Source organism: Opisthorchis viverrini (assembly GCF_000715545.1).
Source record: "Opisthorchis viverrini unplaced genomic scaffold opera_v5_330, whole genome shotgun sequence".
Classification (NCBI taxonomy): Eukaryota; Metazoa; Platyhelminthes; class Trematoda; order Opisthorchiida; family Opisthorchiidae; genus Opisthorchis; species Opisthorchis viverrini.
In genome coordinates, this window is record NW_008751991.1 from 199403 (window position 1) to 212712 (window position 13310).

Genomic DNA, 13310 nt, shown 5'->3' on the forward strand with positions numbered 1-13310 from the left:
ATATCTTGAATTGAATCAACGGACACCTTCTAGTGTGGCACTTGGGACATATGTCATAAACACGCCGGGTACTCTACTCGGAAACTAATCAATACCAATCGCCTGTGGGAAAATAGGCGTTTCTTCGAAAAACCGTTTTGGTTGGCAGTCGCTCCCTACGGAATTTCTCATACATCACTGTAGTTGTTTCACCGTAATCGCGTGCGCCTTCCACACTTACAAAAATGGGTCAAATTACAAACTGTCTACCAATAAAGCCATGTTGGTTGAAACATTTATCCGGAAAATATGAACTGTTACACAACCATGATCTTCCTGATCTACACACAGAGTTTATCCTGTCAAATTTATCGACTCGCTTAAACAAAATGGTCAAATACTGAGTGGAAATTTAAGCTTTTCCACAAAATTAATTCAGCAAAGTTTGCGCGCCCGTAGCGGCGACCATTGCAACGTTAGGCGAGGGCATACAGAAAAGTTGAGAAAAATGCGAATCTGCGTTAACACCTCCATGTGTTACAGGAGGGTTTTAGCCAATCACTGGATCGTGTTAGAAAGCAAACATTACACTGGTATCCTTCACTGCCTCAGTTACAGCCATTTGTTAATGGTAACTCAAGTGTGAACCAGAAAATCTACCTTGTACGAGGAAGAATACGATAAATTCAAAGGTCATTTAGACCAGCGTGTACATGCAATTGTGGCCAGACTATCGGCCGACTTCACCTGATATATGATGAATTAATGTGGTTGACCATTCGCATTTGCGAAAGTCAATTTTTATGCTTGCTTGAAATTCCAGTGAATATAGGAGTTCGCGTGGTGGGGTCGCTGACCGACAATTATGAGACTGCAGCTTCGGCGCTTGAGTGTACGGGCCAATCAATGAAAACGACCGCTGCAATCTGATTGGCCGATCGCAAGTCCAGACAATCTATATATTCACCTGTCCGTGTACGAAGGTTCAGTTGCAGATTGTCCAAGAATGGTCCTATTTGTTTCGATTGTGTTTTCAATTCTGCTTCAATCTGTGCGGATGGTCACCTTGGAAGAAGGATTAAAAAACCCGGAAAAGTACATATTCTACGACCAGAACCCGTTCAACATTGGAATGCATGCCGGTATCTCACTACTCATCACCTACAGTATCCTTGCTATCGTCCTTGGATTCATTGCCACAATTTCAAGAGCTCTGGGCTATAGAAGGAAGCGAGCTGTGTAATATCAGGTGAGAAGGTCATTTCTGCTTAGCAGGCTGCTGGTTGGTGATATTTCAAAAATCAAAATGGGGTGTAGGATGAATTTTGTGTTGACCGGTTCTTAGTTCCATTTCACGTTTCCCGCCCACTCCCACTACCGAAAAAACCGAACGTGTTTCTCTACTAAAATTCTGAGACCACGCGTGCTTCTTGCATACTGTCGTTGTTTCTTGTTATCGAATGTTAACTTCGCATTAACAAGTGAATTCTGAGACGAAAACTTGTTAGGAGCAAGGGAAATATTGGAAATTCGGAGCACATCTGGAAGTATGAATCAAGCAGGACGAAAGCTTTTCATCAGCTAGGTCGAAGAGCATTAGTTACTGCCCGTAATGTGTTTTGTGCTCAAGCAATTGAATCACAAAAAAGGTTAGCCTAAAAGTTCAAAAAATCTGGTTTCCATTAGTATGTGCAATGAGTGCACGGGAACAGTTTGCAAGCATGTTTCAAGCTTGGACCATTTCGTGTTTGTTTTAACTCGTCGATTCAGGTTCACAGACATGCTCCTAGCGAACGTTCGTCTTCCGTGCTTTGTCTAGAATTGCCATAATCTGCAAGTTCCACTAGGAGATTTTGTCAAAATGTAATGCAAAAAGTGGAGGGAGTCCTTGGTAATATTTAATGGAACTTAGACATCCTAGAGTTTTGGTGAGGTAAATAACTTTTCGTCTCTCAATCAGGTAACATCGCCAATATTCTGACAGGGAGAAATATGTATCGTTCATTGCCCAGGCTCCTTCAACAGATAGATAAGTAGTAATCGAGTTCAAGTAGATCATAAGGTTGACAGAAACTCTGAGACTGCGCCTACATGATGAGCCCCAAGAAGGAGGAAGCCAGTCGTGGGCTGTCGAAGGGTTTTCAGTAACCTCGTGAGTCGTTTCATCTATGAAAGCCGATAAGTAGTTATCTTCTTTTACGCCAGTCTGACAGACTATATATATATATAGTTATTTTGGCTGACATGGGCTCAGGAAAATAGGGGAAATCTACAGTTTTGATGCATTTTCAGCGGATACCCGAGGCGTCCGTAGCTCTTGTAATAGCCTGTTTGTTTGAAAGACCCTTCGGCAGCCGGTTTTTTTCACTTTGTTTGGTGCTACATTCCACCTTGCTATGTTTTAGCATCCTTGACGAAAGATCCTCCCTTATTCGTTGGATTCTAAAAGGCCACGTTTGATGCGTGAGCTTGAAGTATTGCTGGATTTCGGTTCGCAGTACTACAGTGGCATTTTAGCGTTTCTCAACCAAGTTGCTTCTCTTTGTTTGATTCCACAGGGTTCGTTTCTCAAGATTCAGCACCGTGGAAGTTTGTATTTTTCTGTTAAACCTTTGACGCGGAAGCCAACTTCATGTCATAAATAAGTGATTCTGCGCGATCCACGCGTTCCAATTTGCAATGGGTGAGCTATAAAGTTCAGACTATCAGTCTTCCGTGCAGAATGTTTTGTTAAACTGATGTTAGATGTGGCCTCTACGGACAGCGGAAATGAGAAATCTTCAGAGATATCGTCTCTTAACCTTAACTAGTGTAGGTAATTTTCGACAAACTCGAGATGATATGGTTAAGATAAACGTGTGTTTGGTTATGCAAAAGAGTTTTCAAACGAAGAATATGTCCAGTACATATGACTTCACTCATTGAGCATGTCGAATGACTGTTGGCCAAAAAGAGCGCTGTCTTTCGTGCTGTGACGTATGTGTACAGGTGGTCAACCTTTGACCTACTAGAAGGGTGAGACAGATTGAAGAAAGGTATCGTAATTACCGATGTGATTTGTTCACAAGAGCACGACTCACGTGATCACAACAATTCATGTTGGCGACGTGCACGATATGGTTGCTAGTCGAAGTCAGCAGCGTTATTGATGAGATGACTGCTTTTAAAAAACATCTGAGTGGTCTATTGTCGCATCGTATTATACTATGACGTCCTCCTAAAAAATCACCTTGTATCCGCCACAGGTTGGTAAGGCTTAGCTCTACTAGCTGTATAAATCTTTGGTTTTTTGCTACGCTTTAAAAAACAGTTTCCTAACCAAAGAGGAATTTTTGTTTGATCGTCTTCCATTCCGCCGAAATCCATTTATATAAAGTGTGGGGATGACGTGAAATAACGACGTCAAGATCTACCCACTGAAATGTTCCGTGTGGTGCCAGCCAACACGAAATGGGTTTGGACGTCCACTTAAAGTGCCAAAAAGCGACAGTATCGATCATATTACATTAGCTTAATTTTAGTTACAGCGGTTTTTTCATATATCTTTTTGGAACATCTGCAACAAGATCTGTCGAATGACTTGAAATTTTTAAATTAGTCGACAAGAGCGGGCGCTGGATCGACTTTTTGCAAATGTTCATACTTCTAAAGGGCTGACTGCAAGAGTCGGCGGTGAGTATTATTAGTAACAGGAAGCAAGGATACACACAGAAACGTTTCTTTTTTGGTGATTTGATAAACCTGGAAGTCTTTTCCTCCTAGAAATCGGTATTGGATCATAGGACTTACACACAAGACTACTAATCGTTCAGCTGTAACGCTTACTTTTTAGCTGCTCTGATACCCGAGGAAGCACGAAGGTTGGTATACGGACACGTCGCCCAAACATAGACAGAATGTGTCGAGAGACCAGGCATGGGTTCGAATCACGGACCTAGTTCACACCTCGGGCTCAAAATGCTCTGCTCATAAGCTTTGTGAATCACAAATAAGTCAAAGGGTGATTCTCGGTAAAACTGAGCTCTTTTACGATTGACCAATCTGTAAGAAAGAAATAGGGATAATGCCAACATCGGCTAAACTGTTTTTCTTCTCAGAAGTGTGCTGACATCGGAGGAAGGGGATGAATTCGAGCTACCAACGCCTGTAACCACTTGTCGCTCTTACGTCCAGCTCCGGAGAAAAAAATTAAAACGCGAAATCATCAGAAAATGAAAAAATTCCTGAAACAGGTGTATTTACATCTAATATTGATGATTTCGGGAGACCAAAGTGAAGCCTTCTTTTGTGACACTTTTGGCTTCATGCATGACGAAAAAAGTCGGCTTGTTTTCCAGTTGACACGATGCTCGAGATATCGCACTATGGTCTCCCGACATAAAATACTACTCACAAAGTTGGTGGAAACTCTTTAACCCGCCCCCACTGTGGCCTTCCCCATACTTGGGTCTTAGCGATTAAACGAAATCTCAAATTGCCGTTGACTTTATGCCCGGACCGAACATCTGTTTATTTGCAACTCGAGTAATACACTCATTCGTTAGATGGAATTTGGGCACATCCATCTGAGGAGTACCGTAAACAAGAGTATCCTATGATCCACTCTTTATCACAGATTCGATGCACAGTTTACTGGTGATTTTGGCGGTAACTCGGTGATTACCTCCAGTTGATGAATGCGCTGATGGGATGTGGAGTTATCAGCGACCTCATAAGTAGTATGAATCGTCCATAAAGTGACAGTCTTTTCCCTAAATAAGGAGACTTGGGATACTCAATCAAGGTTTCATCTGAAAGGTTGTAAAACCCTTGAGAGCTGTCTATTCTTTGAAAAAATAAATTCGAGTAGTGCTGACTTCTACGGGGGAAATCGAACTCGCGACATCTGGTTTGATTGGTTCGCACACTGTTTGTTCTTGAGAGGTTGATTAGCAGAATGAATCTGTTACACACCGAAAATGGCGGAAGTCATACTGGGCGAATGAATGTCTTTCGACACAACTTTAAAACGACCGTATCAGTGTCGCAGTACCTATTGAAAACGGACTAAATACTCCAGCTGTTTTGCTCCAGTTGGATTAGAGCGACACACTTGTCCGAAGCTTAGCAGAAGCATTTTGCGTTATAGTTAATTACCGTAACTGCAATTATCATTGGTTATTTCCTGGACGTTAAATGGGGGATAGTTGACTCTGACTCTCTGAATGTCTCCCGTCATCTCTGATAGTTAATGCCTGCACAACATCTTCATCCTGGTTTTCTAAGGAACACAGCGCGGTCGAAATACCACTTTCAGTGTACGCAGTCAAGAAACTCACGCGGATATCAGCATAGATTGTCGTACTTTTAGGACTGATCCACCTACAAGTGAACAGGTTGGCTGGTACCCATCTGCTCCATTAAAATGACAGTGTGTCATTCTTTTTAAGCCTTTTTCCATCAAAAGTAGTTACAAAACAGTTTTGGATCCCTCTTTCAAGGTCATACAATTTTGAAAGAACCCAAAGTCTACAAAATCCGACGAACTGGCCTTTTGTGTCATCCAATAATACGACGTGCACAAATGAGATAGTCAGCGGGTGTTGTGCGTATGCCAAAAAAGAAAGATATTTAAACGACCCACTTTGATGTACGTAGGATAACCTTTATATACTTCATGTATGAGGATGACTATTGCTCAGCACACGATGTGGCTTGCTATACTGCTTTATTCAATGGCGAAACAGTCAAGTCAACCAAGCGTAGACGGGTACACCAATTTTGACCTGATCATACAGATGCATCCAGCGTGTACCACTGGAATAGTGGCCTCACATGGTCCTCCAACTTCTCTATGTTAATGCATGCGGGTTTTTTTGCTGGAGGTGTATTGTTCAGTTTCACATAACTCTCGTTTTGAACAGTCGTCCTCCTGTCCTGGTGCAATTATTCATGTGAATCCACACTAAAGGGGGGAGGGAAGCACTGGACTCGAGTTTCGCTCTTGTTAGAGCTCATCAGCAGTGCATATCCAATGGCCGTGCCGGGGTTTGAACTCCGGACACCTGACATGCGAGGCGAACGTGTTACCACTATTCCACCAGCGCATCTGAGTTCTCACGTCTGAACGGGCGAACATGTTCGCACTTGAGCGATGTGATTAGTATGCCCGACACATCATCGATACGACGACCCAGTAACTGTCCTGGTTGTGACGATCGATTGACCCGCTTGTCAGGACTTCCCAGTCAGGTAGCGCCATAGACGCTTGTAACCCGCTGGACAACTTTGTTGATGCATGTGATGGTTTTTGCGGGAGGTGTATTGTTCAGTTTCACATCACTCTCGTTTTGAACGGTCGTCTTCCTCTCTATGTTAATTTGATGAAGCGATGAGAGATCACTCGGGAGCGGGGATACATCTCGTCCCACAGCTACGAGATATGGAAACAACCCAGTCAGATGTACGAAGGTCAGATTTACGAAGGAGAACCTCGATTCCCCGGGGTGGATGCATTTAAGATGCATTTCAATGATGAATCTGAGCTTGTGCTACTTGCCTTTATACTTTGAAACCTAAATGGCTTCTAGAATGAACACTTGTAGCATAACCAGTGATCCAAAAAGACGTTCGAGTGCTGTAAAACTAAAGATTTAAGCATAGATTTCCGTTCAACGACACATCATTTGTCACGTGATCGTTGGGCTACAGGTTTTCAGAAAATCTTTCGACTGGTATGGTTTGACTCTTATCCAAGAAAATGCATGAGCGTTAAACAGACCACTTGTTAACTCTGTTGCTCCGACATTTAATTGGTGTAAGCGCTTCTCTCCTGATTGATGATACCCACTAGATCAGTCCTGTTTAATCGTTCCGAGTGATTATTCGCGCTTTAAATTCCTTCGCCAAGCAGACGAGGTGATTGTTATGCGGCTAACCGACCACACACTCTCTCTCATGCGCGTTCCAAAACCCATGGGCGCTTTGAACACGCATCATTTTACGGACCACAGTCCATTAACTATTATCTTGGGACATCGTGTTCCCTGGAAACACCACAAACGAGAGATTCAGCTGGGTTCCAGGTGAGTCTTGCAAAACCAAATCAGTTATCACATGGGTGTTTTTCGCTAATTTCGTGCAATATGGTTTCAAGTAGAACTTAAGGTTGACGGAAACTAGTGGACTGCGCCTACCTGATGAGCCCCGAAAAGTGCGAAACCGGTCGTGCGCTGTCGGCGAATTTTCAGTGACCTTATGAGTAGTACATTACAACTATATACATGTATCGCGATGTCTCGAATATCGTAGCGACCGAAACATGAGGCGGCCTGGTAACATCACAAACGAGAGATTCCGCTGGGTTCCAGGTGGATCTTTCGCAAAACCAAATTAGTTCGCAAATGAGGGTATTACCCTGTTTCACAGCAATGGTTTCCCTATAGGGCACTATGGAAGCGTAATTTTTCAAAAACTCTTGCTTTTTATTCATTTTTTGCCAGCAAATGTCAAAATGAGCACAAATCTAGAACTCCCTTCCTGAGGAGGCTAAACTCAACTAACTTTGCCCAGTGTAACGGAAGAGGATGACACTGTTCTGAAGGAAAGTGAGAAAATACGACAGATTTAGGAAGTTACTGAGTTGAAATTGTTGCCGTTTAAGTGCACAAAAGGTTGTAAGATAAACTGTCACTGGAACTAAGATACATATAGCTGCTGAATCAGGAAGAGAATTGAAAGAACACCTGATTTCTGATTGATGTTTGAATGTGTCGAAAGCGAATGAGCGACCATCATCTGAAACTTTATTTGTGTTTTTTTATTCTCGGAAAAATCGTCCCAAATTCGGACTTCAAAAGCAAATTTAAACAACGTACGCTGGTGATGCAAGTCACAAGGCTGACTGTAGCCGCCAAGATCACATATGTTAGTCATATCAACATGGGGCTCGAGATGGCTCCCAAGTTAAGCGGTTCCAAAAGAACCTCAACCTCTCGATTGCTCCTATCCAGGGTTGGTTAGACTGTTGAACCAGTAGCCACCCAGGCTGCTCCAGTCGGTCGTTTGATCAGATACGACAATTGAGGTCTGTCCAGCTTTAGCCGGTGTTACAATGTCTCGTTTCCCTTGCCAAGACGTGGCACCGCACAGCTCTGATACGAATGAAACTCGAGTCCACTGCTTCTTGTCAATGGCATGGCCCCAGCAGAATGACTGTGGTAGGACAGAAGAGGGGATTCTCAGTAGGGGGCGTAACATGAATGCGAATTCTACGGACGCCGCAACAACCCGGGCGCAGTGTGAGGTGTTAGGGGACTCCGTATTTCACGTCTATGAAAAATACCCCTAAAAATAGTAACTAGCCCCTGAATGGAACAAGAAAACCACATCTCCTCAGGTGTAGTCGAGGCTGTTAAATCAAAAATCTAACAATGAAGGTAAATCACAAAATTAGTTCCTCAAGATCATCAAATGAAATACGGTAACCAATAGTGGGGCGAACAACAAAGTCAAACGTGCACGCCATCCTTTGAGAAAAAGAAACATCATTTGCTTGACATAAAATAGTTTTCAGCAACCTTGTGAGCGGTTTCCTTCACGAAAACATACTGCGATATCTCGAATATTGTACCAACAGAAACATGTTGCGGCCTGTGTGCAGCACATTCAGTTGAAGAACATCATAACCGAGACATTCACTTGAGTCTCCTAGGTGAAGACCAGATTGATTTGCAAATGAGTGGGTGTAAAGTTGCACGTCAGGTCATCTCTCTGGAAGCCAAGAAAAACTCGCAGGCAAGTTGGACTAGCGTACACTGATGTCCGAAGAAAGGATCCCCCTGTACCTAATTTTCAGCCAAAAATCTTGGATCTCTTACGGAAATCACACTGGTAAACGGAAATAAAATTCCGGGCAGAATATGCAGTTCTTAGATGAGCAATTCTGGAGTAACTTTTGAGCACAAACCAATCTGGACTGATCAGGCCAACGGACAGTTCACCTGTTACTCGTTAGATCGATACCAACCACCAGTCTCACAGAATCATTCAGATTAATGTATTAGGCTTCATGAAATTATTAGAACGTTGTTCGTCAGTTAGCGTCAAAATAATTCAAAAATAACAGTTTTCCGGTTTATTTTTGCCCTCTGTACTTATGCAGATCTTGAAGCGACTTGGCACACCAATCACAGACTGCCTCCAATTGATTTACTTTTGGCGGTGTCATTTTTAATCAAAAGCACGGCGGTCGCACCGCTTCACTCATATTTTTATGAGTTATCCATCAGTTTTCCCATCTTTGTGTATCTATCCAACGGATAGGTCCAGTTACCAGAGGAAGTTAACAAAAGCTTATCACCACAGACCATGCAGGAACTGACGGAAAAGTTTCGCCCCTGACTTATTCATCGTGCACCTTTTGTAATTCGTGCTTGATTTGAGTAAACATTGAAACAAAACGCACAAACGAATAGACAGCGTTGTCACGCTGAATGAAAACGTCGTTGATTAAGTTCTGTATTCTTGTCCTATGGGGAATAAAAAACACCAGTGTACCTTGTTTCTGTGGATTGCAATCACCCAGTGAACGATGTTTACATCTCCGATGCTTTCGTTTTTTTTGGACAATGCAACCTCACAAAACCAAGAATTTGTCTATATATGCGGGTATTTGTTCCACATCACATTCGTTTGGAGAATTCCCGTTTCTCTGCCTCGCATGACGCAAATTAATACGTCAGGAGGTTAGTTTTCACAAACATAGGCGTTTCGGCGAAACTTGTCAGACGTAGGCTCTGTATTCAGCCACAAATAATTTTGAGAAGGACTTATTTGGAGTGTAAGATTTTGGGCTACATCCGAAACTTGAGACACGAACATCGCTGATTGGATGCCGTGCTAATCATTTTGATGTGAGTGAGGAATCACGGGTTTGTGTCCTGTTTCAGGACCGCGATATTCAACCTGAATTGTGTCTGCTTGAAATCGAATTCGGGAATTCGATGAGGCTGAATGTATTCAGTCACCACGGTTTTGTGGGGCACTAAGAAAAACCTAACCAAACCATAATCGCCTTGTGTTTTCAGCGTGTGAAAATTCCGAAATGCAAAATCAAATGCCATAATAATGGAACGTAAAAATAAACTTCTAAGCAATTGTAGTCTAACCGTTTTATGTCTCCACTGGGCCGATAAAATTCACAAGAACAGTTTGCTCGCTGTCTCATGCGTCCATCGTGCTTAGCCTGCTGATTTACAATCTGGCAGCCAAAATTGAGTCAGCTGCATCGAGTATGTCTGCGCATCTACCTGCATAACCGCCCACCTACCCGTACACCAGCATATCGATTAAGCACAACTGATTGTTTTAGACTGGCCGTTCACGTGCGCGGACGCGTTTAAACTTGGGTTTCTTTATCTCTCTAGACGAAACAGTCTTGGATAAGTATCGTTCATTTGGTCATACACTAGACTATACCTCTTGCTGCGATTGAATGCGAATAGTAGTCAACTGAAATCTTTTCAAATCATACAAATCGATAGCAATCGATGTGAGTGCAATGATTGCGAGAGGCGTTCAGACATGCTACGTTTGCAACTCCTGATTGCATGAAACCGGAGTGGACAAATTTTGACAATTAGATTTGTACATCATAAGCGAGAGATTCCATCGAATTTTTCGTGGAAACTTAGTTTGGGTTCAATTGAAACAGAAGGTTGACGGAATCTTGGGGACCACGCCGGCTTGATGAGCCCCATGCAGGACGAAACCGGCTGTTGAAGAGTTTTCAGCAACCTTATTAACGGAACCCGGTCCCGTTAGGTATGAAGCTATTCATGTACTTCCAATTTGTTGGTCACCTTGGGAACTGATCGTTCCAGCTTCAAAGATGGGACAAACTGAAGAGCCCCGAGCCAAACTCGGCTCGTATCGTGTTAGACAGATCGAGCATCACGTGGTTTGGACATACTGAACAACTGAACAACTAAGTATACATAGTGCTCAGAGTTCAAGCGGGAATGTAAAAAATAACCCACCATAGAGAGCACAACAACGAAGGAGGCACATCCCAGTCAAGGTACACACATAATCACGCAAAAGGGACAAAGATACATGCACGCGCTTTTGTCAGCGGATCTCAGAAACACATCAAGCAGAAGACGTGATAACAGCCCTACAACACGTTGCACTAGATCCGCATTCAAATGCTTGTAGATATCCTAAACAAATGCTGCGCATGGATGGCAAAACGTTAGACTTTAACATATTATTCCACTATGCTGTTTTTTTAATTTTAAGCATTTCGTATGGCACAAACCGTCTTCCCATTGAGTAAGTTTCACACGTCCTCCAGCTGGAAATCGTCGGAGTTTCCGTCGAAAGTCAGATTGCTTTTTCCGTTTCAAAATTAAACCTCGCTGAGGTAGCTGTTATAACGTACTAATGTTGATTTATTAGAAAACTGGCGTTTCAAAAAACTAAAGGACACCACTTTATTTCTTTAAAAAATGTTCCGTTCCGACAAATGTGCTGTTAGCGAGTTTGTTCTTCCAATCCGATGATTTCAACAAGCTTATTTGCCCCGATGAATTAGGGGAGAACAGAGACTATACTTATATATATNTATTTCAACATGGGTGTACTGACATTGGTTGGATGAATCCTATTGGAGAATGAGATTAGATTTTTACATTTTTATTGCTGAATTCAGATATAAAAACGTACACACTTAGAAGGCAGTTGAGCGTACCAAACGCAGCACACCAAGTTACCAACCATTTCGTTCACAACTGGGAAGGTTAGACGGACAGACCTAAAATTCTATTTGTCCCTTGAAAGCATGACCTTGATGTATTATTCGTCCAAGCCATTCAAGTCTAGCACAGTATAAGAAACAACGCTGTTCAGAAACTCTAATTGTTGACAAAATCCGATACTCATACTAGTGGGGTAAGCTGTTAAGTTGCTCATAGCTGGTTCCACCTCCCTTGGGGGGCCCCAAATTTTTCCCTTCGATTTTGTCAATTTGACAGACAAAATGGGCGCCCACTTGTACCATAATAGAGGGACACACTTATTTACAACCAAAGGTAATTGTGCCGCATTCAAACCATCAAAGATTTCATTTGGCACATTTTACAAGTTATCTCAATGTATTGACGTAACGCACTACTCATAAGGTTGCTGAAAAATCGTCGGCAACCCATGACCGGTTTCGCCATTCTTGGGGCTTATCAAATTGCATAAAAATATCATTACCGAGAGATCCGGCTAGGTTCCAGGTGAGTCTCCCGCAAAACCAAATTGGTTTGCAAATGAGTGTATTTCACTAATATCTCAGTGTGGTTTCTACACACAAGAAAAAAAACAGTCCAATTATTGATTCTCAAATCGTGTGTCTGCCCGATTGATGGCAAGCGGCCGTTTTAGAACTCAACTCAGAGGAACGCTCTGTGGTACAACGTTTCAAAAGTATGTGTGCTCACCTCCTCAACATATACTATGATGTTCGAATCTCCGTCAAGCAGACTGAGGTGGTCAGGAAAAACCAGGGGTATGGGAATTCCAAGCCCCCAGTTCTACACATTTCACCCATCCAAACACAAGGTTAACTAATTACAAAAACCCGTTTGTCATGATTTGTTTGTCGAATGGACTACAAATATTTTGTTGCCGATGAAGGATATGTTCTAGACGCTGAACCTCAAAACTTCATCCTTACCTGATTTTGTAGCTCCAGGACGCCTCACTGATGTCAAACATGATATATGTTACTTACTACAAACTACTTACTACTAACTTTCTCGTTACTACTAGAACAGCTAAGTTCTTGTGGCTAGAGTATGCTGTGAATTTTGAAGAAGTAACAGTTCTTCCCCCCATCCTGGAAGAATATACTTAGCATGTTCCATTATAATTGCCACTGTTGTTATTACAGGCCAGGAAGAAAAGAAAGAAAGCGTTCAGCTGTAGCACCCTTCCGGTGCCTAGCTACTATGCCACCCGAAGGAAGCACGAGGGCTGGGATGCTGCCAGGTTGCCCAAGCCCAGACAGGGGCAGTCGAGTGGCAGAAATAGTGTTCGAACCACGGATATTCCGGTCAGTAAATTCGCGCTCTAACAACTTGCGCCATCTCGCCCAGGTCAACTCCATGTTAGCTCATCCAAACCAGCGGTATCCCAGAACTCATATCGTCTACCACGGATACAGCTAGTTTCGGATCTTTTCTCAGTTAGATAGTCAGCCTCAGTTGGGTCAGTGCGTTCTAATCTCCCACGTGTAAGCGATACTACTGACATCGCATCCTAATTTTCCCATGCATGGAACTGTCCAATCAGAAGTTATTCAC

The 13310-nt window shown here is 42.8% G+C and overlaps 1 protein-coding gene across 1 annotated transcript in view; it reads left to right on the forward strand.

Moving 5' to 3' along the window:
- Positions 1 to 985: 985 nt before the first annotated feature.
- Positions 986 to 13310, forward strand: part of T265_10094 (hypothetical protein) — a gene marked incomplete at both ends in the record, with an annotated part of 18924 nt that continues 6599 nt past the window's right edge. The window contains one exon of the mRNA XM_009176364.1: positions 986 to 1216. Coding sequence (XP_009174628.1) covers positions 986 to 1216 — 231 coding nt within the window. The remainder of the gene's footprint in view (positions 1217 to 13310) is intronic.